At 39.4% G+C, this 26,689-nt stretch overlaps 1 protein-coding gene across 1 annotated transcript; it reads left to right on the forward strand.

Moving 5' to 3' along the window:
- The first annotated feature begins 1,828 nt into the window (after positions 1-1,828).
- On the forward strand, positions 1,829-25,667 carry LOC105051145 (E3 ubiquitin-protein ligase UPL1-like). Its single transcript, XM_073243227.1, is given in 20 exon segments — positions 1,829-1,853; positions 1,856-1,923; positions 10,129-10,224; positions 10,310-10,513; positions 10,685-12,737; positions 12,740-13,510; positions 13,513-16,521; positions 16,524-17,216; positions 17,413-18,506; positions 18,669-18,971; positions 19,050-19,251; positions 19,507-19,772; positions 19,850-20,142; positions 20,488-21,601; positions 21,687-21,833; positions 21,964-22,044; positions 22,953-23,178; positions 23,277-23,416; positions 24,206-24,312; positions 25,048-25,667. Coding segments are annotated over 20 exon segments (10,995 nt in total). The 3' UTR covers positions 25,151-25,667.
- Positions 25,668-26,689: the final 1,022 nt, after the last annotated feature.

Below are 26,689 nucleotides of genomic sequence, written 5' to 3' on the forward strand. Positions count from 1 at the left end.
TTTATACTGATTTCTTTGGGTAAGTCAATGGGGTGTATTTGAGCATCTTTGCTTAAGCCAATTGGCTTTTTGTCAGTTAAGCCAGCATAAAAAAATTAGAATAATTTCTCTAGTACCCAACAAATGTGATGCTTTTTCACCAACAAATAACTATACGTAGAGCGACCACAAAATCCTAAGCACCACAATTTTAGAAGTTGTAGTGAACTAGGCATAACATATTTTCTTAAAGTAGTCACGGATAGTACATACATAGAGCAAAAAACTATCTTAAAGCAATCTCACATAGCAAACATAAGAGGTTGTCAGCTACATTACACTTAGATATCAAAAGATGGACTGAAAGCCCTAAACCTCAATGAACCAGTCAAGAAGAATCATATGAAGGCATAAACATAAGAAAAAAGTCTAGACAAATAAAACAAACACATACATATTAATCACAAACCTTGGGTTATATTCCATATTGGTCAAAAAAATTTCAAGACAACAAAACAACACTAAATATAATGTAAAATTAGTTTTTTTAGAAGAAATTTAAAAATAGAAGGCTTAGCATTCAAAGAAAAGATATGTGCTCTTCATGACTTAAAGAAGAGGTCAGATGGCCTCTTAAGATCGCCAATTGGATAATTGGGAGATAGTTTGAGGTCGAGATCTAACTAGATTAAGAGTGCAACTGAGCCAAGCCGAACCGAGTATCTTGAGGCTCAAGCTCGACTCGACTAAAAATATTTGGACTCCAACTCGACTCAAGATCGATAAGCCTTAATATCCAAACTCGAACTTGACTTCATAATAAAAAACGATACTTAAGATCGACTTAATTCAATTCGAATATCAATCAAATCATACTTGAACTCGTGTTCGAGTCTTAATTATCATTAAAAAATATAGTTAAAATAAAGTATAATATAGTATTATATTTTAAAATATTAAATTAATAATTATATATATATATATATATTAATAATAATAATCAAGTCGAATTAAATTTGAATTTAAACTGAGTTCAACCAGCTCACAATAAATGCTAAATGATCATCTAAGCTCATTTGCACCTCTAGATTGGATGATTGCCGATAAGGGCTTCATGATTACTAAAGAAAGTAGGATGGGAGCAGAGGTTTTGAATGGGAGAAGAGATTAGCAGACTTGGAATAAGGTTGAAGAGGGAGAGGATATCTTTATTTTTTGCAACGACGTGCTTGCTAATGGCGTTGCGTGTTTCAGGAGATGACATTAGATCTGAAATTTTTTAAAGGAGAAGGGTGAGTGAAACTCACTCAAACCGGAAGAGGCAAAACTCTAATTTTCCATCTAAGCCATCGCGTGAGTCTCACGTGAGCAGTTCCCCCCACGGGCCGCCCCGTTCCGCTGCTGCTGCTTTGCTCCGCCGACCTATCCTTGCCTTTGCCTCTAATTATAAATAATTCTTCTATTGGCTTCTTCGGTGTCGTTCCCTTTCCAACTCCACCTCTCTCTCTCTACTCTTCCACTCATCATCCGAGGTCCGTCGGATGTGTATGCATCGTCGCCTCATCTGCTTCCTTTCCGCCGCAGCAGCCGCCGCCGCCGCCGCCGCCTCCCGATAACCCTCCTCCCTCTCCAATCGCAGGTTCGTGTTCTTCTTGTTGTTTATGTTTTCCCTTTTTTTCCCTTTTTACTTGTGTGATCCTTCTTTCCCTTGGATGATAGATGGCTGCTTCTATCTCTCTCCCCGTTTTTTCTGGTGCTTTTTTTTTTTTTTTTTTTGGTGATTTTTGGTGCCTTTTCTCTTTACGTGTGCAGATTGTTGATATAGAAGGGCTTGAAGAGAGGATTCGCGATGGCGGGCCACAGGTCGAGCTTTCCCTGCGGCTCCAGCAGATCTTGTCGGGCGGGAGGCCGGTCTCCCCCGCCCTAAAATTGGAGTCCGAGCCTGTGAGTGTTAATTTCCTATCTTGATCCTGATGCTAGGTTTATTCCTTTTTCTGTGCTTTTGTGCATTTGGTTTTTTTGTGATCAGATTGGAAATTTTCTGTTTGATTGGTTTGGGTGCAATGGTGCTGGACTTTATTAGTTTACTTGGGCTGCGTGATTTTTTTTTTAGTGTTTTGTTGGATGGGAGTTGGTCTTTTTGATGGATTAATTTTGGGGGGTAATTGTTATTTAGGCCGATTGTTGAAAATAAACGTTTTGATTGGTTGTGCATGCATGTTTTGTGCTTTTGGGAGTATGGGATCTTTTTTCGGGATTTGGTTTTGATTCTCATCGTGGGGGATAGGAGCATAATATTGCTGAATGTAAAAGAACAAAACATGGTGTGCTGGTCGGTGGGTTTAGATGACTGGTCATTGGAACCGTCCCCTTTTTGATAGATTCAGAGCTTTACTACCGTTACTCCCTTGTCACCATGATTTCAAAGGAATGCCAGTATATAGATTCCAGGCCATCTGTTTCTGATATTGTGTTTTTGTTCTAGTATTCTGTCAAAATTGGCACCATATAGAATGCTCATTCATAAAGTGTCTCCCTTAGGTCTGTATCATTTATTTATTCATGCCTATTTAACAGGAAAAAGGGAAGCATCCGATTACATTATTGGTCCAGGAGGCAAAGATTTTTTTTCCCTTTCCTAACATTATTGCTGTGCTTGCTGGTAGGTTGGTTACTGATAGGATTGTTTGGTTTTGCATTTACACTTTACGTATCCGTTTACTCTGTCTATCCCTGGCTTTCAGCTACTGTTGATTATCCCTTGAGCAGTTATCAAAAGAAACGGTAGCTCTGATAGGAGTGCAAGAACAGCATGACACTTTTAATACTTCAGAACACACAATAAGCACACATTTAAACAGAAAGAAAACTTAATAGTTATATAACGAAAAGGTAAATGTTCAATTTCTGTACATTTGACATAAATATAAAAATGCATAATCATTGTGAGGAAAGGTGATCTCCCCACCAGCAGCCATAAAGGGGTCTCAAGCTGCATGCACACGCGCAAATGACAGTGCTTGCGAGGAGACAAATGTGGCTCTTATTCTATGACTAATAATGAGATTGTGACAATTTAATAGACTCTACACTATATCGAAAGGTTTCTTTTCCATGTCCAGTCATTCTGACTGATATTATTGTCGTTTAAGGTTTTTGTTTGAATTGGATATTATTGTCGTTTAAGGTTTTTGTTTGAACCACAAATTTAATCTTTTTGAAGGCTGTATTATTAGTGAAATACATAGATCTCATCGGAAAGATGCTTGTCGAGCCATATTATCACGGTCCTGATCCGAGTTTGTGAGCCAAGGGCCGCGGCAACCGCCACATATTTATGGAGAACTCTCTTCACAAGCATGTAAAATATTCCAATACAATATCGGATGCATCGTAGTGGAGATAATTCAAAAAACTAAATTTCAAAATTTAATTAATTAGCAAATTTGACTAATAAATAAAATTTAAAAATCTTACATCAAATAAATCTTAACTAATAATCATATAAGATATAATAGTAAATCTAATTCAAGTATGTTGATATTATTAAATCTCGCTTCTAATCTCACTCCCAAAGCAATATCTGCATCTGCAACTAAGTATTTGAATCTAAAAAGAAAGAAGAGATAATGACTTCAACGGCCCAGTAAGTAATAAATATCTTAACTATATAATTCATGTGATAACATAGGATAAAATAGTCAAAATACAATTTACCAATGATTAGTATAAAAGCATAATCAATTTATTTTCAAAATAAAAGTCAAGTAATTTCAATATCTTTCAAATATTCGTATACATAATCATAAATATGATTCAAAATCAATTATATTCAATAATTTGATTCAAAAAAATTCTATTCAATTAATCATCTTTAACTATGATCGTACTTATATCCTGTGGCTATGCTGGAAATAAAATCACATTTATACCCTATGGAGTGAGCCAGAATATCACACTTATACTCTATAGTGTAGGCAGATATCGTATTTATATCCTGCGGAGTGGATCGCAATATCATACTTATATCCTGCGGCGTGGGTCAAAATACTATATTTACACCCTATGGTTGGACTAAAATAGAAAATGAGCTCAATATTAGTTAGAGTGCCAATGCATAATCCCTAATTAACAATATCCGGAATATAGTTAGGTTGAGAGTCCAAATTTAATGCATAACAAGGTTCTTTTTACAGAGTAACATATATTTCATAATGCAATCAAAATATGCATATATGATATGAGATTAGCAAACAATTATAGCATAGTTTGAGAAATATTAATTCAAAATTATGTATCAATTTTCCATTCAAAATTATGTAACAATTTGTCCAATTTAAAAATAATTTTTTATAAATGAAAAAAATTAGAAAAGATAAATCATTACTAATCTTGCACGAATAACAAGCAGATAAATCCAACTAGTCTCAAGATTCTCCTTTAGAACTTAATGACAAAAGTTATATATTTATCAAAATTTAATCATAATTATTTTAAGAAATGGAGACACTAAGTTCAATATCCTCATGGGTTGGCCAAGCGGTAGCTCTCGATATCTCGATCGATTTAATCTAGGGCATCCAAATTGAGCAACTACAAATCAAGAGTCATGTTAGGATGCTAGGATGCAATTGGTGACAGTGTTCAACCTGGTTAGGGTGGGACTGACATAATGCATCCAGCAGTCATGGATCAAAATTCTCCACTAGATTTAGATCAAAATCATTAAAGGAAAATCTTACTGGATCAAACAACCATAAGGAGAATGGAGAGAGAGAGAAACAATCTAAAGAGAAAACTAGAGAGAAAATGGAGAGAGAAACTAGAGAGACAAATGAAGAGAGAGGGAAAGTGGAGGGAGGGAGGAGAGAGAAACTCTTCACTTTTATTTTTTTTTCTTTCTTTCTTTCTTCTCTTTTTCTTCTTTTCTTTTCCCTTGGCCTTTTGGCAAAATAGGGGACTCTTTGATGCGAATGTCTAGCTGAAGAGTACTTGGGCCACATGGAGCATAAGAGGCAGCGGGAGCCCAAATAAATGAGCTGGAGCATCAAAGCAGGTACCTAAACTTTAAACGGCCATAACTTTTGATCTAGATAGAGTTACGGGGCACGTAATATATCAACGGAAAATTTGTTTTGAGCTCTGAGATCACAAATTGGGTTTACCCGTTCACCCCATTTTTCGGGCCCAAATTCCATCATTCTAGTGGGTTTTGAAGCCATTTTATGTTCAGATGTCCGTCTTTGGTTCAGTTTCATGTTTTTAGCTTTTATTTAATTTTCAATTGGACTATTGTTTTATTTAGATGCTATTATGTTATTTTGAATATTTTACTATTTACGGAACTATCCTTGTTAGGGTTGAGACACTATAAATAGCTTTGTTCTGTGTTTATTCAGTATTTATCAATAAAATCTTAGAATTATTTCTCCCGTTGGAGTTTAGGGTTTTCCCTTGGTATCTTGAAGGATTTTATCTTGTGTGAATCTTTGATATATCAGGTCACTTATCTCTCTCAATTTGTCTTGAAAGAGACAAGTGACCTAAGATAGAGAGAAGATATTGGAGGAGAGAGAGATCAAGAGAGAGAAAGAGAGTCTGGGAGGGAAGAGAGCGAGAGTAGATTGAGGTGGAGAGATTGAGAGTGAGAGAAGAGAGATTGATAGAGAGAAAGGGAGGGAGGTTGGGGGGGAGAGAGAGAGGTGCTAGAAGGAGTTTTAAGAGAGAGATCAGGAGGGAGAGAGGGGGAAGGGGTGGAAGTGGGGGCAGGGGGTGAAGCTTGTTGGGGATTAATCGATGTTATTATGCTTAGGATTGGGGCTGGGCTGGGCCATGCATCAGGTCAAACCTCAGGACGGGCTTAGGACATGCTGAAGTTTATTTTGGGCTTTAATATCTCAGCCTAGATTCAAGCCTGAACTCATTCGGGTCTGACCCAGTGAGTCTCATGTCTACCTGGGCCTAATAGCAAGCTTACAGTAGTAGCTCCGATACAATGTAGAACCATGGTTTTTCTAACGTCAGCAATCTAGATGCAAGTTGTGATTACATTAATATTTGATAGCCAAAATCTAATATTGACAGCATGTTAGAATTTTGCTCCTGCACATGCACTTCTTCTCGCTTCTAAATGATTTTGCACTTTTAATCTACATATTATAGTTGATACAATGATAATATTAAGTTTACAAACGATATTCTTTATTATCATTTGTGGGGATGCATGTTTCATTTTATATGACAACTAGTGCAGGTGTGTGCTGTTTTATGGTTACTAGATTATTTTGTCACGATGCTTCCTAGGTATTTCCGCTAATGCCATATCCTTGCTCTTGCACCTATTGCCACTTTCATACTCTTCTTCTTCTTCTTCTTCTTCTTCTTTTTTAATCTACTAAGCTTTCATGTGACTTATTAGCCAAATGAAAATAGCTCTATCCTTGCCTCCTTGGGAATACAAAGTTGCAAACTAGTCTACTGGGTTGAATTTCAATTACTCTTCCTCATGATGACCTATTTATGTGGTATCCTAGACTAAACCTCCTGTGGAAAAACTGGATCTGAAGCAGTTTTATAATTGATTCTAAGATGATGCTTGCTAAAAAAAATCAGTAAAATGAGGTCTGCCCATGTTTTGGCGATGGCTAGTTGCACTTTGAATTGAAGTTGGTCAAAATAGAAAGGAAGAGTGGAAGACGAGGGAGGGCTGAAGAATGAATGATTGATAAGTCAAGATTTTTATTATTTTCTTTAGAATTCTGATGTCCTTATTTTACCATACTCAAGCTTTGGGGGACTCTCAAATTTTCTTCAATATTCTTCTTCTTATCAATTAGAGCTCCAACAGAATAATAAATAAAAAATGGTCTTGGTGGTGCTGGTTAGAGAGAGAGAAGGGATGGTGAAAGAGGGGCTGCTAGATGCCGGCATCTATGTGCTGGATCGTTTATTTTTTCCTTCTGTATTTGTTTCATTTTTTTTGTTCATTCTATTTCTTTCCCTTTCTCATTCATTGTCTGTTCCTTATTTTTTCCCTTTGGTGCCTAAGGAGGACCACTTACTCTTGGGGGTTGTTTAGAGTCTTATAAGTGGAGCAGCATGCAGCTCTAAGTTCTAGGTGTGGGCTAGCATGCTTTTTTGGATACTTGCAACTCAACTTGTACAGTAAGTTGGGTTGCTTGTGGGCCTGCAACTCAGGGCTATCTTGTATAGGTCGACTAGTAGTTAAAATAGCCGCAAGATGAGTTGCAACAGCTCGATTTGGTATCTTGATTAAAAAATGATTTTCTTTCTTCCCTTCCCCTTCCCCTTCCCCTCTTCTCCCTTACCCTGCTCTCAAATCCCTCTTCACCACCATAATTGGTGCAGCCACCAATTCTCACCATCTCAAGGAGGCCATAGCCACCACCTCCTTGAACTTCACTATAGCAGGCTTCTCCTGCTCTTGCTCTTTCCCTTCCCATCTCCTTTTCCTGCCCTGCTCTCTCAGAGTCCCTTGCCATAATCCTCATTGCTATTGTCAACACTTGTCACCTCCAAAAGGTCTATGGCTGCCTCCTCTGCCTTGTATTTCATCACATCACCCTCCTCCCTCCACTCCACCTCCTCCTCTGCCCCTTTCCTTCACCACCTCTACCCCTCTCCTCTGCCCTCCTCAAGGCCTGCGCCACTTCTTGCTCCCTTGCCCATGGGTACCTAGGTCCACGTCTATGCCGTTGCCACTTGCGGCTTTGATGCTCACCTCTTCATCCAGAAACTCTCATCTCCATGTACTGCTATCCACTCGCAAAGTATTCAATTAAATGTTTGTCAAAAACACCCCTCTTTTCCCTAAACTCCCTCCAAAACACAAGAAGGGAACTTTCTTGTAAGTCAACTACTGCAACTTAAGTTGCAATGTGACATGTTTGCAGTATAACTTAAACTACAGGGCTCCAAACAGTCCCTTGTAGTCTGTGAGAAATAAGAGGTGCAAAGATGGCCTTCTTTCCCCCCCTCGTTGGAGCCACTGTATATTAATGTAGATGAGTTCTATGCTGGCATGTGTTAATTGTGGAGCTAAGAATGTAGGTTGAATCTCAGCTATCTCATTAACAAAGGAATGGCTTATCAGGTTCAAATCAACTAGGTAACAATGAGGAGGTGGAGAAATAATGAAAAATAATGAACTGTGACAATAAAATTAAAACAGAAAGAAGTCATAGCAAAGGAAGAATCTGATCAACTACAATAGGCATTTTGGCAGAATAATCTGATCAACTACAATAAGCATTTTGTCGAGTTTTCACTTTGTTCCCGTTTTTCCAATTAATTTTTTTTAAAAGGTCTGATGATATACAGAGAAGACCTAATTTTACAAACTTAGTTAATTATTTTTAGTAGAATGAAAATAATGCAGCTGGCCACTTGATAAGATAATTGGTTTTTGATCTAGGCATCTTGGTTGCTTATGCCTATTTTCGTTGGCCTGTCCTATTCATTTTATTGCATGTTATTCCTCAATGATCTAAGTTTTGTTCATCAAGGCATGTCATAAAATAATCTTACTAGTTTTATGTTCAATACATTATTTTACAATTTAATTAATGAGATTAAAGGTATTCAAGATCCAGTTCTTGTAAGATTCTGATCTCCCCCTCTGCCTTTCTACACAGTTTGTCCGAACCTTTAATTTAGGGGAAAAAAGGGGAATCCTCTTACTTTTTTGTTGTTTTTTCCCTTTATGGGGCAGTGGTGGTTCTTTGGAATTCACAAAATGGAACCTGATTCCCAACCATAGTGGTTGTTTTATGGTCAAAAATAGGTTCAATGTTTTGAGAACTGTTGTCTGGCATTTGCAGAGTGGAACCTGATTCATTGATAGCACTAGACTCTACAAATGAAAGTAGGGGTAACTATTTCAAAATCTAACGTCCACATTTTCGGATCTTGTCTAGTTCAGGAGCTACCTAAGCTTGCTGTTTAATATTTCTGCGGGTCTGATCACCATGCAAGTGCTTTCTGTATTAAGGAAGGCTTGGAGGTGGAGCTTCTGTTAGTTAATGGGAGGTATCAGTTGGGGGACAAAGGATTCTGCTTTAAGTGGATGTTGGCTGTATGAGAGATATGTGCTTGAGTAGATTTTGATTGTTGACATTTAATAACTAAATAGTGAGGATTTGGAATTTTATGTAAAACTTATGATTATGGGCCATTCTCTGAGGACCTTAAGTTCTCATGTTGTCTGCACTTTCTACGGTAAGCTGATTAACCTAAATATTATCCATGTTTGGTGCTTAGGGGTGAACTTGAGGTATTGCTAATTTACTAAAAACATCCATGGAGAGTATTTTATATATAAATACATGATGTATCTTGATCTTGCTTATATTATATTGGCTGAGCTTTGATATATAATTATCGAGCAAAGTCTAATTAATTCCTTACCCTTATTTGCTAGTATTGCAAACAAAAAATCCATTAAAACTCAACATTGCAAATACTGCCTTGATGATCAAAATTTAGGTTGATTTACTATCATAAATCCATCTTCTTGTATGCCAGACTTTATTCACAATGCATGACCAAGTTTTTAGCGAGTACTCCTTTTTTCTCTTAAGAAATCTTTAGATAATTTGAATAAAGTGCTATGTTTTCTTGTATTTGAAGAAGTTACTGAGAGTGGGTGGCGGATTTATCTGATTTTAAATGTAAGGTTCCACATGTAAGTGCTTTTAAATTGATCATTTCTTATAGACAGTTTATTATTGACTGTTGGCTGGCCCTATCACATGCCACAGCTACATATGTTATCTTGTTTATCATAGTTCATATGTTATCCGGGTTGGACTTGTCTATAAACATTACATGGTATGTCGGAAACAATGGTCGGTTGGAAGCTGTGATTTTTTATCTTCATCCGTATGATATTAATTGTCTTTCAATTGCTGAATCTTTGGGAACTACTTTGTATTTCTTGGGCTTTTGTGACAATATTTGCAACTAACCACTAATAGAAATTATGTTTGTTGTTTCTATTTTCCCATGGCATTATATTTATTCATCTTGAGTTGTTGGGGATTAGTATAAGTTCCTCTAAATGCTGTCTTTTCAAATGAATTGATCTCAACAATTTGTTGATGTACTGCTATGTTGTTTTGATATTTGCAGCCTCCAAAAGTTAAAGCATTTATTGATAGGGTGATTAAGACTCCTTTACATGATATTGCTATACCTCTTTCAGGCTTCCGTTGGGAGTACAATAAGGTGCAGCACAATTTTATTTTCACTGAACCTGCCTTCTTTGGTTTACTTTTGTTTTCTTGATCTTATATTGTGGATTTGATTTTAGGGTAATTTTCATCACTGGAGGCCGCTTTTTATGCATTTTGATACATACTTCAAGACGTGTCTCTCTTGTAGGAAAGATCTTCTTTTATCTGATAATATTTCAGAGGAAGATCCATTTCCCAAGCATTCTGTTATGCAAATTTTAAGAGTCATGCAAGTTATTTTGGAAAACTGTCACAACAAGAGCTCATTTGGTGGTCTAGAGGTAAGCTGGAGATCCATATAGTGCACCATCTAGCTATTTTGTTAATTCATAATCAAAGTTCGAGTGGAATTATACACAATGTGCTAACTCAGACTTTTGTAGTGGAATTGCGTATTGCTTGGATTGAGCATTGATTTTTGGTCTGACACTTCCAAGTTCTTTTTGAATCAGCATTTCAAGCTTCTGCTTGCCTCTACAGATCCAGAGATTCTAATTGCTACATTGGAGACTCTTTCTGCATTGGTGAAGATAAATCCCTCCAAGATACATGTGAGCGGGAAACTGATTGGTTGTGGCTCTGTTAACAGCTGTTTACTGTCTTTGGCCCAGGGCTGGGGAAGCAAAGAAGAAGGTCTGGGTTTACATTCATGTGTTATGGCAAATGAGAGGAACCAGCATGAAGGATTGTGCCTGTTCCCATCTGATGTGGAAAATAAATGTCATGAGACCCAATACCATTTGGGGTCAACCCTCCATTTTGAGTATAACATGGTCGTTTCCCAGGACACTGAGCAAACCAGCAGGAGAAGCAATTCATCCATCACGTGTGTCATACAGATCCCAGATCTTCATCTCCTGAAGGAGGATGATCTAAGCATTTTGAAGCAATGCGTTGACCAATTCAACGTACCTCCAGAATGCAGATTCTCACTGCTTACAAGAATTAGATATGCTCATGCGCTCCGTTCCCTTAGAACATGTAGGTTGTACAGCAGAATCATGGTACTTGCTTTCATTGTTCTGGTACAATCCAATGATGCTCAAGATGAACTTGTGTCTTTCTTTGCAAATGAGCCCGAGTATGCAAATGAGCTGATGAGGCTTGTTCGTTCTGAAGATTCTGTCCCTGGAACTATAAGAGCACTTGCCATCCTTGCATTGGGAGCACAACTAGCTGCACATGCATCATCTCATGAACGTGCTAGAATATTGAGCAGCTCAAGTATTATTTCTGTAGGTGGAAATCGTATGGTGCTGCTAAATGTACTTCAAAAAGCTGTCTCCTCACTTACTAACCCCAGTGATCCTTCAACTCCATTATTTGTTGATGCTCTTCTACAGTTTTTCCTGCTTCATGTTCTATCATCTTCGAGTTCTGGGAGTGCTATAAGGGGGTCGGCAATGGTTCCCCCTCTTTTGCCCCTTTTAGGGGACTCGGATCCTGCCCATACGAATCTTGTCTGCTCAGCAGTGAAGACCCTTCAAAAGTTGATGGAGTACAGTAGTCCAGCTGTATCCTTGTTCAAAGACTTAGGTGGGGTGGAGCTTTTGACTCAAAGGCTGCAGATTGAAGTTCATAGAGTTATTGGTACAGTTGGTGAGAATAGCAATACAATGATCACTGGTGATTTAAAATCTGATGAAGATCATGTTTATTCCCAGAAGCGGCTTATCAAAGCTTTGCTCAAGGCACTTGGTTCTGCTACATATTCCCCGGCAAATTCTACAAGGTCGCAGGGCTCCCAGGATAATTCATTGCCTGTTTCTTTATCTTTGATATTTCACAATGTGAATAAGTTTGGAGGAGATATCTACTTTTCAGCTGTGACTGTAATGAGTGAAATTATTCACAAGGACCCAACATGCTATCCTATTTTGAATGAATCTGGTCTTCCAGATTCATTTCTGTCATCAGTGATTTCTGGGATACTTCCTTCTTCGAAAGCACTTATATGTGTCCCCAATGGTCTTGGTGCCATTTGCCTCAATGCTAAAGGATTGGATGCAGTTAGGGATACTGCTGCATTGCAGTTTCTTGTAGACACGTTTACAACCAGGAAATATTTGGTGGCAATGAACGAAGGTGTTGTTCTTTTAGCAAGTGCTGTGGAGGAGCTTCTTCGTCATGTATCTTCACTAAGAAGCACTGGTGTTGATATAATCATTGAAATCATCAATAAACTTGCTTCTATGGGGAAAGACAAATGCAAGGACCCTTCTGGTTGTTTGGTTGAGAACACTGACATGGAAACAGATCTTGACGATAAGCTAAACGACGGACATGATTTGGTGGGTGCCATGGACTCAGCTGCTGATGGTATCAGCAATGAGCAGTTTGTGCAGTTATGCATCTTTCATGTTATGATCCTTGTTCAACGGACTATGGAAAACCCTGAAACTTGTAGACTATTTGTGGAGAAGGGAGGCATAGAAAAATTGTTGAAACTGTTACTGCAGCCCAGCATCACACAGTCATCTGAAGGGATGCCAATTGCTTTGCATAGCAGCTTGTGTTTAAGGGCTTTACTCAGCATCATTCTGCACCTTTGGCACATGCATTTTCCTCTTCTCTGAGGGAGCATTTGAAGAAAGCTCTGAGTGGATTCAGTTCAGTTGCTGGATCATTTTTACTGGCTCCCAGGTCTACACCAGATAATGAAATCTTTTCTTCTCTTTTTGTTGTTGAATTTATTCTGTTCCTTGCTGCATCAAAAGATAATCGCTGGATAAGTGCATTACTTACAGAATTTGGAGATGCTAGTAGGGATGTTTTGGAAGATATTGGATGGGTTCATCGGGAAGTATTGTGGCAAATTGCCCTTTTCGAAGATTTGAAGATTGAGGCAGATGCTGAGTCTTCGAATTTTACAAATGAGGTGAAAAGGTCAGAAGCAGGAAATGAATCTGATGAGCAAAGGTTCAGTTCTTTTAGGCAGTATCTTGATCCATTACTGAGACGAAGAGTGTCTGGGTGGAGTATAGAGTCACAAGTTTCTGACCTTATTAGCATATATCGTGATCTTGGCCGTGCTGCTAGTGGTTCACGAAGACTTGGTATGGATGGCCATTCAACTTTACGACTTGCATCTGGTTCCCAATCACAGTCTTCCAATTCTGTAGATGCCAATGCTACAGAAGAAGACAAGCAGAGATCATATTATTCTTCCTGCTGTGAGATGATGAAATCGCTTTCTTATCATATCAGCCATCTGTTTATGGAGCTGGGAAAGGCAATGCTGCTTGCTTCTCGTCGTGAGAACAATCCTATAAATGTGTCCCATCTGTTGGGTCTGTTGTTGGTACAGTTGCTGCAACTGTGCTGGAGCACTTGAATTTTGGAGGGCATGCGAGTCCTAACATGGAAATCTCCATATCTACAAAATGTCGTTACCTTGGCAAGGTTGTCGACTTTATTGATGGGATTCTATCAGACAGGCCGGAGTCATGTAATCCAATCATGCTAAATTGCTTTTATGGTCGTGGAGTCATCCATGCCATCTTAACAACTTTTGAAGCTACCAGTCAGTTGCTCTTTGCGGTTAATCGGGTGCCAGCTTCTCCTATGGAAACTGATGATAAAAGCCTTAAAGAAGAGAAGGAAGACATGGATAAATCTTGGATATATGGTCCCTTGGCCAGCTATGGTACTCTTATGGACCACCTTGTGACCTCGTCTTTCATCTTATCTTTCTCCACAAAACAGTTGCTTGAGCAACCTATTGCAAATGGAAATGTTCCATTTCCTCAAGATGCAGAGGCATTTGTGAAGGTGCTTCAGTCGAAGGTATTGAAGTCTGTACTTCCTATCTGGACTCACCCTCACTTTGCTGAATGCGATACGGAATTCATTAGTGCAATGATCTCCATTATGAGGCATGTTTATTCTGGGGTTGAAGTTAGGAATGTCAGTGGCAGTGCTGGAGATCGATTAAGTGGTCCTCCTCCTGATGAAACAGCAATATCAATGATAGTTGAAATGGGCTTTTCCCGGGTTAGGGCTGAAGAGGCATTGAGGCAGGTGGGAACAAATAGTGTTGAGATTGCAACTGATTGGTTATTTTCACATCCGGAAGAACCACAAGAAGATGCTGAACTTGCTCGAGCTCTTGCCATGTCGCTTGGGAACTCTGATGCATCCTCAAAGGAAGATGAAGCTGCAATTTCTAAGAATTTTGACCAAGAAGAGGAAGCAGTCCAGTTGCCTCCTGTTGATGAAATTTTATCTGCCTGCATTAGACTTCTGCAGGTGAAGGACCCTTTAGCTTTCCCTGTTCGGGATCTGCTTGTGATGATTTGCTCACAAAATGATGGCCAATACCGATCAAAGGTCCTCAATTTCATCATTGATCATGTAAAGCATTGTCGTATGGCATCTGATCCATTCAACAGCAACACATTGTCTGCACTTTTTCATGTCTTAGCATTAATCCTTCATGAAGATGCGGTAGCACGAGAACTTGCCTCTCAGGCAGGCCTGGTAAAAATTGCTTTGGATCTGCTTTTGGAGTGGAACCTGGGCTTGCAGGTTGGTGAGAAGTCCCAGGTTCCAAAGTGGGTGACTGTATGTTTTCTTTCTATTGATCGCATGTTGCAGGTGGATGCAAAATTGGCTTCAGAATTTACAAATTTGGACCAGCTGAAAAAGGATGATCCTGATACCCAGACTCCTGTAGTGATTGGTGAGAGCAAGATGAAGGATTCACAGTCCACTTTGGGATCAACTACTAGGTTTTTAGATGTGCAGGATCAGAAGAGGCTCTTAGACATATGTTGCAGATGCATACAGAACCAACTACCTTCTTGTACCATGCACGTGGTGCTTCGATTGTGTGCAACACTGACCAAAGTTCATTCAGTTGCTGTTAGTTTCCTTGATGCTGGAGGTTTGCGTGCATTACTTAATTTGCCAACTAGTAGCTTATTCTCTGGATTCAACAATGTTGCATCTGCAATAGTCCGCCACATTCTAGAGGATCCCCACACTCTTCAGCAGGCTATGGAGTCAGAGATACGTCACACTCTTCATTCAAATTCCAGAATTGCACCACGTAATTTTATCCAAAATTTGTCCTTTGTTATTTCTAGGGACCCAGTAGTATTTATGAAAGCCGCTCACGCTGTATGCCAGATTGAGATGGTGGGTGACAGGCCATATGTTGTGCCGTTGAAAGATCATGATAAAGAGAAATCCAAGGAGAAAGAGAAAGACAAGGCAATAGAGAAAGACAGGTCAGCAGCTGCTGATGGAAAATTTACTGCAGGGGATGTGAATTCAATGGCTCCAGGTAGCGGACATGGAAAACTGTCAGATTCAAATACAAAGAACACAAAACCTCACCGAAAATCTCCTCAGAGCTTTACAATGGTAATAGAGCATCTCTTAAATTTGATTGTAACTTTTATTCCATCATTGAAGGTCGAGGATCAGTTTGATGGTGTTCCTGGTACCCCATCTGTAGCAGACATGGATATTGACTTCACTGCAGCCAAAGGGAAAGGAAAAGCTATTGCTGTTTCATCTGAAGACAGCAAAATTGCTAGCCAGGAGGCCTCAGCTTCTCTTGCCAAGACTGCTTTCATCTTGAAGTTGTTGACAGAAATACTTTTGACTTACACTTCATCAATTCATGTCTTGCTTCGTAGGGATGAATTTAGTAGTTTCCATCGTCCTATACATGGCTCATCTGCTAACAGCTCTGGCGGAATATTTCACCATATTCTTCTCAAGTTTCTGCCGTACCCAGGGATCCACAAGAAGGCTAAAAAGGCAGATGGAGACTGGAGGCATAAATTAGCTACCAGGGCTAACCAGTTTCTGGTGGCGTCATCTATCCGTTCTACAGAAGGACGTAAAAGGATCTTTTCTGAAATCAGTAATGCGTTTAATAACTTCATTGACTCATCAAGTGGTTGCAGTTCTCCAGACTCTAGTATGCATGCATTTGTTGACCTGCTTAATGATATCCTTGCTGCCCGTTCACCTACTGGTGCATATATTTCAGCAGAAGCTTCAGCGACCTTCATAGATGTCGGGTTGGTTCGGACACTGACACGAACTCTACAAATTTTGGACTTGGATCATGCTGACTCGCCAAAGATTGTTACAGGAATTGTGAAGGCTCTGGAAACTGTATCTAGGGAATATGTTCATTCTGCTGATCTTAATGCTCTGAAGGGGGACACCTCTCTGAAGCCTGCTTCTGATCAGAATCAAGTAGGCTCATCATATGGTAGTGGCAGTGGATTCCAATTGCTGGAAACAACATCCCGGCATGATCATATTGAAGGGTGGCTGGCCATGTGGAATCTTTTAATGCTGTTCGAAATTCAGGCAGTTCAGATTCTATTACAGATGATATGGACCATGATCAGGATTTGGATAGGGGTTTTGCTCATGAATCTCAAGATGATTTTATGCGTGAAGCTTCTGAAGATGGTGCAGGCAATGAAAATGGAATGTCAACTGTGGAGATCAGATTTGATATCCCACACAATGCAGAGGATGAAATGGGTGATGAAGATGATGATATGTCGGGGGATGATGGGGATGAAGTTGATGAGGATGAGGATGAGGATGATGAGGAAAATAATGATTTGGAGGAAGATGATCTGCATCAGATGTCACATCCTGATACAGATCAGGATGAACATGAGGTTGACGATGAAGAGTTTGATGAGGATGGGTTAGAGGAAGACGATGATGATGATGAGGATGATGATGGAGTTATACTACGACTAGAAGAGGGATTTAATGGTATCAATGTTTTTGATCACATTGAAGTTTTTGGTGGGAACAACAACTTTTCTAGTGAAACACTAAGTGTGATGCCTCTTGACATATTTGGCTCAAGACGCCAAGGTCGTACGACATCTATATACAATCTTCTCGGAAGAGCAGGTGATCATGGTGTTCATCTTGAACATCCACTCTTGGAGGAGCCATCGTCATTCAGGCACTTTGTTCGTCAAAGCAAACAGGTGAGTTATTTGTGGACTATGTTGGCCTTGTTGCTTGATTATATGTTCAACTTTTTAATATCTATGTGGTTCTTTTAATTAATTCCTGTCATCTATCACAACATAGAACTAAGAAACTTAAAAAGTTTCATTGAGCTAAATTATAGAGATATAGTTTTATGATATATCTACTTGATGATTGTACCCACATTTTTCTTCAGAGAATGCAGTTGATATGGCTTTCTCAGATAGAAATCATGAGGGTACTTCTTCTCGGCTGGATGCAATTTTCCGGTCATTGAGAAGTGGACAGCAAGGGCGGCATCGTTTCAATATGTGGTTAGATGATAGCCAGCAACGTGGTGGGTCAAGTGCACCTGCAGTGCCTCCAGGCATTGAGGAGTTGCTTGTTTCCCAATTGAGGCGGCCCATGCCCGACCAACCTTCTGACCAGAATGTCTCTACAGACAACCCTCAAGAAAAAGATGAGCCCAACCAGTTACAGAGATCAGATGCTGGAGTTAGAGAAGAAACAATTACAGGAGGCAGTGGAAACAATGAAAATATGGTTATCCCTTCTCCTAGTTCTGCGGTAGATGGCACTGGAAATGGAGTTGGACCTAGTGATGTTGCTGCACTTCAAGAAAGAGGAACATCAAATGCAAATGAGCAAGTTGCTGACATGCAGCGTGAACACAGTGATGCGGCCATACGAGATGTGGAAGCAGTGAGCCAGGCAAGCAGTGGAAGTGGTGCGACTTTAGGGGAAAGCCTTCGTAGCTTGGAAGTGGAAATAGGAAGTGCTGATGGACATGATGATGGAGAAAGGCAGGGCCCTGCAGATAGGCTTCCCTTGGGTGATTCGCAGCCATCCACTCGGGTGAGGAGGTCCTTAGGAAGTACAATGCCAATAGCCAGCAGGGATACATCTCTAGAAAGTGTCAGCGAGGTTCCACAACATCCTTCAAGTCAAGATGCTGGTCAAAGTGTTCCACAGGAAGAGCAGCAACCCAATAGAAATGTTGATACAGATGCAATTGATCCTACATTTTTAGAAGCTCTTCCTGAGGATTTGCGAGCTGAAGTACTTTCTTCACGACAGAATCAAGTGGCACAACCTTCCAGTGAGCGATCTCAAACTGATGGAGAGATTGATCCTGAATTTCTTGCTGCGCTTCCTCCTGATATTCGAGAAGAGGTCCTAGCACAACAACGTGCTCAAAGGCTACAACAATCACAAGAACTGGAGGGACAACCAGTTGAAATGGATGCTGTTTCAATAATTGCTACATTTCCTTCAGAAATACGAGAAGAGGTAGGCACGGTGTGATGATTTTAACGTAATTAGGTGACTGTCTACTTTGAATGGTGCTTGCAGTTTGGAGGCTTTGGATTTAATTTCTTGCTTTAATGTCATACGTAAGTCATGTCCAATGATATGTCTTCATGTTCTTATGGTTCCATTATATGCTTTCAGGTGCTTATAACATCCCCAGATACTCTACTGGCTACTTTGACACCTGCACTTGTTGCTGAAGCAAATATGTTGCGGGAAAGGTTTGCTCATCGGCATTATAGTGGCACACTTTTTGGCATGAACTCAAGAAATCGTCGGGGTGAATCTTCTAGGCAGGGTGATACTATTGGGTCAAGTCTAGACAGAACTACTGGTGATGTTGCCCGCAAGTCTGCAGCTGGCAAGCTGATCGAAGCTGATGGGGCCCCTCTGGTAGATACAGATGCTCTAAAAACTTTGATCAGGTTGCTTCGTGTTGTTCAGGTAATGACTTTGTGCTTGTTACTTGAGCTTCCACTCAAAACTCTAATGTGACTGACAGTTTGTCATTTGATTTCACAGCCTGTATATAAAGGTCAATTTCAAAGGCTTCTCTTGAATCTTTGTGCCCATCATGAAACTAGAATGTCTTTAGTGAAAATTCTAATGGACATGCTTGATCTGCGGGGCTCCACTGATAATTCAGTTGATGCTGCTGAACCACTTTATCGATTGTATGGTTGTCAGAGTTACATTGCTTACTCCCGTCCTCGATTCTCAAATGGTACGTTGCTTTTGCATTTGAGTTATCTTAAAAATTTCCATAAACTGTTCCATGGTTGTCTCTGTTATTTGATGTCCCGTTCAGGTTATAAATTGTTTTATTTGATCATAAATAGTAAAAGCTTGTTTATGATCTGTTGTGTTTTTATCTTATTAATATCTCTTTTTAAATGAGAGTCAAAGAAAAGCTATCAGTTTTTACTCGTGAGTTAGCTAATATGCTCTTTGTTCACCCTCTGTTTGGTTAAATATATAGGAGTGCCTCCTATAGTGTCCCGCCGTGTCCTAGAAACTCTGACATACTTGGCCCGAAATCATCTGAATGTGGCGAAGCTCTTGCTTCATCTTGAGTTGGCACAGCCACCTCTACATAAAGCAGAGGCTTCTGATCAGGGACGTGGTAAGGCTGTTATTATGGAAGAAGATAAACCTGAAGATAAGAAAGGGGATTTTGCTATTGCCCTACTTTTGAGTCTCTTGAATCAGCCATTGTACATGAGAAGCGTAGCTCATCTTGAACAGGTAACTGAATACTACTATGTAATTTTGTTGTTTCAGAAAATTTCTGGTTCTTATGTCTTCAACCTTCTTTCTTTCAGTTGTTAAATCTTCTTGAAGTTATCATGGTTAATGCTGAAAGCGACTCTGGCCTATCTAATAAATCCAGAGAGTCTCCTGATCAACCATCTTCTGATACCACCATGCAAGATGTGCAGATGAATACTGATGCTGTTGGATCGTCTGCTGGTGGAGATGGAAAATCATTCAAGGCAGAGGATTCCAGCAGAAACTCTGCATGTACTGTAAACAATAAAAGCAGTATAGGAGCTGTTCTACTGAGCCTACCACAAGCAGAATTGCTACTTCTGTGCTTATTGCTTGCACGGGAAGGGTATGATGAGTAATCTCTAGTCAAAGTGGTTTTAATGATGTGCTTGAAGGATGCAAGGATGCAATGTCATAGATCATTATAATCTAGAATGTGAACGTGATGGAGGGAACTGTTTGTGTATGCATTTCCCAGTCGCTGAGTAGGAATTTTAATCAACAGTTCTAGTTGCATGACTGATTTATTATAATGTTCACTCATGTTATATATTATCTTCTTTTAAGTCTCCAAAAGTCTGATATTTTTAATAAGCATGGCATTAAGATTTCTTTTTTTTTGGGTCTTGTAGTTGTAGCTTCCCATTTTCATTTTCTTTGTCATGACTGAGTTGATTGTGGTCTTTTGCAGATTGTCTGATAATGCATATGTTCTCGTGGCTGAGGTGTTGAAAAAGATAGTGACTATTGCTCCTAGCTATTGCAGCTTATTCATTAAGGAACTTGCAATTTCCTTGCAAAATTTGACTTCATGTGCAAGGAATGAATTGCACTTATATGTGGATGCTGGAAAGGCTGTTCTTAGCACATCTTCTACCAACGGGACTGCAATCTTGAGAGTTTTGCAGGCATTGAGCTCTCTTGTTGTTGCATTACATGAGAAGAAGGATCCACGGCTTCTTCCCGAGAGAGAATATGCTAGTGCTTTGTCTCAGATTTGGGATATAAATGCAGCACTGGAATCCCTGTGGGTAGAGTTGAGCAACTGCATAAGCAAAATTGAGAGTTCTTCAGAATCCCAGTCTGATTTGACTGCTATTTCCGGGAATTTGGCATCCACAGCCGCAGGTGTAGCCCCCCCACTACCAGCAGGTACCCAGAACATCTTGCCATATATAGAATCATTCTTTGTGACATGTGAAAAATTATTCCCTGGACAATCAGAAGCAGTTCAAGAATTTGCTGCCACAGCTTCTGATATTGAAGATTCCACAACTTTGACTAGTGGACAGAAATCATCAGGAACCTCTCAAAATGTTGATGAGAAACATGTTGCTTTTGTTAAATTCTCCGAGAAACACAGGAAGTTGTTAAATGCATTCATTCGTCAGAACCCTGGGTTGCTCGAAAAGTCATTCTCTCTTATGCTAAAAGTTCCACGTTTCATTGATTTTGACAATAAGCGTGCTTATTTCCGATCAAAAATTAAACATCAACATGATCATCATCACAATCCAGTGAGAATTTCAGTGAGAAGAGCCTACATACTTGAAGACTCCTATAACCAACTGCGAATGAGATCACCTCAAGATCTGAAGGGGAGGCTGACTGTTCATTTCCAAGGAGAAGAAGGTATTGATGCTGGCGGGCTTACCAGGGAATGGTATCAGTTATTATCTCGTGTAATATTTGACAAGGGTGCCCTGCTTTTCACAACGGTGGGCAATGAGTCAACATTTCAACCAAACCCCAACTCTGTCTACCAAACAGAACATCTCTCATATTTCAAGTTTGTAGGAAGAGTGGTGGGTGCTGTTGCTTATGGAAAGAATTTATTTGCAAACTGTCCTTCACTTATTTTTAAGCCTAATGCTGTCTGTTTTCCTGCAGGTTGGTAAAGCACTCTTTGATGGTCAGCTTCTAGATGTTCATTTTACTCGATCTTTCTACAAGCACATTCTTGGGGTGAAGGTTACTTATCATGATATTGAGGCTGTTGATCCTGATTACTATAAGAGCCTAAAGTGGATACTTGAGGTATGCTGTCTTCCTTTTACATTTTTGAGTTTGTAAATTAATGTTGTTTCTCACCCTTTCTCAACTTTTTATTTTGAATTTGGTTATTTCATTGTTGAATTATGGTTAATCTGTTGTCTTGTAATTGCAGAATGATAAAAGTGATATTTTGGACCTTACTTTCAGCATAGATGCTGATGAGGAGAAGCTGATATTGTATGAGAAATCTCAGGTAGTTGTTGCTGCATATATGTCTTTTTTTCACATAATGATATGCTCGGGCTAGCACAGGAGCTAATGAAGATACCCATTATATATTTGTGTTCATCTGTCAATCTATTTGCGTATAATAAAAACAATGCATGAAGTACATAATTAATTATGCTCTACGTGTAGAATTGTAAGATGGTGTTGTAGATGTGTAATGAAAACATAACTATAAGTGCTTGCAGGAGCCCTGCTGGATGAAATCTCCATTGTTGATTTAAAGATGATCAAAATCCATATATTTTTGATTTGCTTCTTGTTTCCTCTCTTATATACTGCTCCTTTCTTCCACATGTGCATATAAACTGTCTACTTGCACCAGAACAAAACTTGGGAATTTCTCCAGAAGCCATATAAAAGAACCCTGCCAACCTGTTGTTATTTTTTCTCGTCTAGGCATGTCGTCTATTGGTCTCTGCACATGCAAAAAGCGTCATCTTTTTCCAGCATGCTCATAAAACCATTTTTATTAAATGATGTGACATTTGCTATAATACTTCACGGTAGTGATATGAGATCTTCAGAGTATTCAACTTGGAAATTTCTCCAGAAGCCATGGAAACAAACCCTGCCAACCTGTTTGTTATTTTTCTCTTGTCTAGGCATGTGGTCTATTGGTCTCTGCACATGCAAAGAGCCTCATCTTTTCCTGCACTCTCATAAAAACATTTATTATTGAATGATGTGATATTTGCTGTAATACCCCATGGTAGTGATATGAGATCTTCAACAATTCCACCTTAATTTGTGTTTCTTATAGTTTTCAACGTATCATGCAGTCCCGACATATCATATGTTACACATGATATGCCTTGCAGTCCTTGCTATTTCAGTTTGTTTTGTTCCTTGGCTGATCATATGTTAATTGTGCAGGTAACTGATTGTGAGTTGATTCCTGGTGGGCGGAATATCAGGGTTACTGAAGAAAATAAGAAAGAATATGTAGATCGTATAGCAGAACATCGGCTAACAACTGCTATTAGGCCCCAAATAAATGCATTTATGGAAGGCTTCAATGAGTTGATACCTCAGGATTTGATATCCATTTTCAATGACAAAGAGCTAGAATTATTGATCAGTGGACTTCCAGATATTGATTGTGAGTTGCTAATTGGATTATATTTTGAAGTTTATAGTATCATAGATGATATGTATTAATGCTATTATTTATCCTGGATCTCGTTCTATTCCTTTCAGTGGATGATTTGAGAGCGAATACTGAGTATTCTGGCTACAGCAATGCATCACCTGTCAGTCAGTGGTTCTGGGAAGTGCTTCAGGGCTTCAGCAAGGAGGATAAAGCTCGATTCCTGCAGTTTGTCACTGGCACCTCCAAGGTATCTTCTCCCTCTGCGGTAGCCTTTGTTTTTGAGGAGCATATGTTGTTCTTGGAGGCTTCATTCTGACGACTGTTAAATATACAGAATGATTTGTTTGTAAATATGCTTATATTACTAATGAACTTCAGAAGATATTTTATATGCAAAAATGTTAGGTGTCTGTTGGACACCAACTTGTGCTTCTTTGTCAAGTCAGGCATGCCATTCTCTGAAGCACTTGTGGTGCATCTATTTTAGACATTATACAGGTGCATCTTAAAAATGTATTTTAGGTCTTTAATATATATTTTTCCTTTACACTGTTATGCCAACAAGGCAATCTTGATTGACATCAACTTCATTATCATCTGTCAGATATGTCAACCTTTAAGTTCTGATTCATCATCATTATTAACTTGTATATGGCATTGTGGTTTTTGTAATGTGTTTAAGTGGTTTAATACAAATGTTTGATGGATGGATATGATGTCATATGTAGCGTTTGGATGAGGGTTTTTTATTGACTTGAATTCATACGTGCATCTTTTTTGGATATTTGTGCATCTTCTATATCTGTTGCTCCTAAACATTTTCTTTGAAGATAAAATCAAGAGGATGTGTGTATTAGTAGAGGCTTCACAGCAGTAGGAAGCTTTCCTTGAAGGCCCTAATGTCATATGTTAAGTACCGATGATTATTGAATTGTTTATATTTTTCTTTTCATGTTGGAGCATGCTTTTTGTCCGGATTTTCTTGATGTGCTGAAGATATTGTCATGGTTTGCTAACATTTTTACTTGAACTGCAGGTCCCATTGGAAGGTTTCAGTGCTCTCCAAGGAATCTCAGGCTCACAGAAGTTTCAGATACACAAGGCATATGGCAGCCCCCACCATCTGCCTTCAGCTCACACCTGGTACTCTTTTCTTCTCACTGGCCTCTTAGTTTTCTGTAGTTGTGAACTGCCTAGGAGTATCTTGAATTCTACCTTAGGATTAGATAACCATTGATATTATTGGATTTGGGATTTCCTCAACCTCGAGGACTATGAATAGCAGGAGGAAAATGCTGAAAGACACGGACACTAACATGTTTTGATGACCAAGAAAAGAAAAGGCCTGCCATATCATTACCATTCTTGTTTATCATGGGAAGATGCTGTTATTCTTATTCCATTTGCCAAGAAGCTATGACAACTACTAAGTTATAACAGCAGCAATCTCAAATCAGAAAGTCAGGGGTCACTCTGCACTCTTCTATGATGTGCTTGGTTTCATGGTTTATCGAATCATTTTTCTCATACAACTTGAGCCAATAATACTTATCATAGTTGTTGGACATCTTGGTTGTTGAACTGCTCCTTGTCTGCTGTCATGGACCGTGGTGTTCACCTTTTGGACCTTAAACTAGTCCTATTTTAAGTCAGTTGTCATATTTAAAGCTTTTACCGAAAGATGGAACTGGCGAGGTCTATGTTTATGCTAAATTTTCTTGGCATGGCAATTGCCAGTCTCTCAAGACTGTCAATCTGCAATGACTCTCTTTAGAATGCATCACGGTTGTTGGAGAATGTAGTGGTGGCTCTAGTTTTGTGTTACCATAGTTTATTTTTGTCTTCCATCTTATCTTTGTTCGGCTTTTCTTGGCACAGCTTCAACCAATTAGACCTGCCTGAGTACACCTCCAAGGAACAGCTGCAGGAGAGGTTGCTTCTAGCCATCCATGAAGCAAATGAAGGGTTTGGGTTTGGTTGACAGAGTCACGAGCATGTGTGCCTTGAATTTGTACAGATACTATATGGAAAAGAGAAAGCATGTCGCTGCTGATCTGGCCCAGCCCGTGGTATTAGAGCTCTATCATTTCTCGGTCATTCTCCATCAGCATCAGATAATCTAGTAGTCTCCTGGGGTTTCTTGCGCTCAGAATAGAAGCTGCAGATGTGGGTGGAAGTATATGCTGATGTACGTGATTGAATCTCCAATCTGTTTCCAAGACTCCTGCTAGTTTTTAAATTGCAGGTCAAGGGGATAGCTGCCTGGGCTGCTGCTGACCCAAATCTAAGACAGGTCAGCTTTGAGTCTAATGTCCATAAAGTCGCTACTTTTAACTGTAGCTGTTACCGTGCACCATAGTTTTTGTATATTCTTTTTTTTTTTTTTCAGATAGCTTATATAAGTTGTCTTCGAATTGTTAATTTATACAACATTTTAATCTTTGTGAATTTCACAATTCTATTGTTAAGAATATATATATATATTCGTTTTTATAATACACTTGGACCTTGGTGCAATATATAGGGTATATTACAAGAAATGGGTGGTAGTCATCAGATTCCAGTTTGGCGTCGTGTATTATTTTGGACAAGGTTCACCGTACCAGTATCGGACCCCATATCGGTGAAATTCTGTTTAATGTCGGTACGTGGTTCGGTATGATAATGTCGGTATACTTCGGTATGACGTATCGGTATGAGATCAGTATGGTACGATACAGGCGGTATGGGATGGTATGGCATTCTATGATTTTGGAATTATAAAATATGGATATGAGCATGTGCTCAATATGCGATATAGGTCATAATAGTTTAATGGCTACGATGAAATTATGATATGGTTTTGATATAGTGTGGTTTGGATCTTGTGTTTGATACGTATGGCGGTCATCTGTCCCAATTGGCTTTGAGCAGTCATACTTCCTGGACTTTGTTTCAGCTTGGAATGGGTGGGTATGAAAACTTGCATTTGGGATCGTCTCCAGTTCGTTTGCAAACTAGAGGGCTGCCGATGGCTATATGATCAATGCGACATCCATGGTTGATGCAATGGTTATGCTGGAATGGATTTTGCTTGTATGTTTCTCTAGCCATGGTGGCCTCTCCAGTTCCATTCGCGGACGAACAGGGAGATTTAATTCAGGAATGCTTCGCCGTTGGACCTGTTGTTGGTGGATCTCCTCCAACCTCTTTTCCGGTGTCCAATAAAAGCCGGCTGTATTGATGAACAGACGAGCTTCTTTAATCTCCTCATGAATTTTTGTTCTCTGAGAAAGCTGGTCATTGGTCTTTAGAGGCCTGAGCATTCTGGACTCTCAGTTTGGTTTGCTGAGAGGTGGGAGCTGGGTAACATGTTGGAGCGAGGGCGGTATCCTGAAAGAAAAGAAAATGGAGGGCAAATTGTCCAGCGGACGGCTGAAGAATTGAAATCCTGTGACTCCAGCATAAAACTAGGGCTGGCAACCAGCATAGGCTTTAGCTACCTCAAGCTCGGCTTAAACTAGTTAGAGATATGAATATA

The sequence above is a fragment of the Elaeis guineensis genome, chromosome 9 (assembly GCF_000442705.2).
Source record: "Elaeis guineensis isolate ETL-2024a chromosome 9, EG11, whole genome shotgun sequence".
Classification (NCBI taxonomy): domain Eukaryota; kingdom Viridiplantae; phylum Streptophyta; class Magnoliopsida; order Arecales; family Arecaceae; genus Elaeis; species Elaeis guineensis.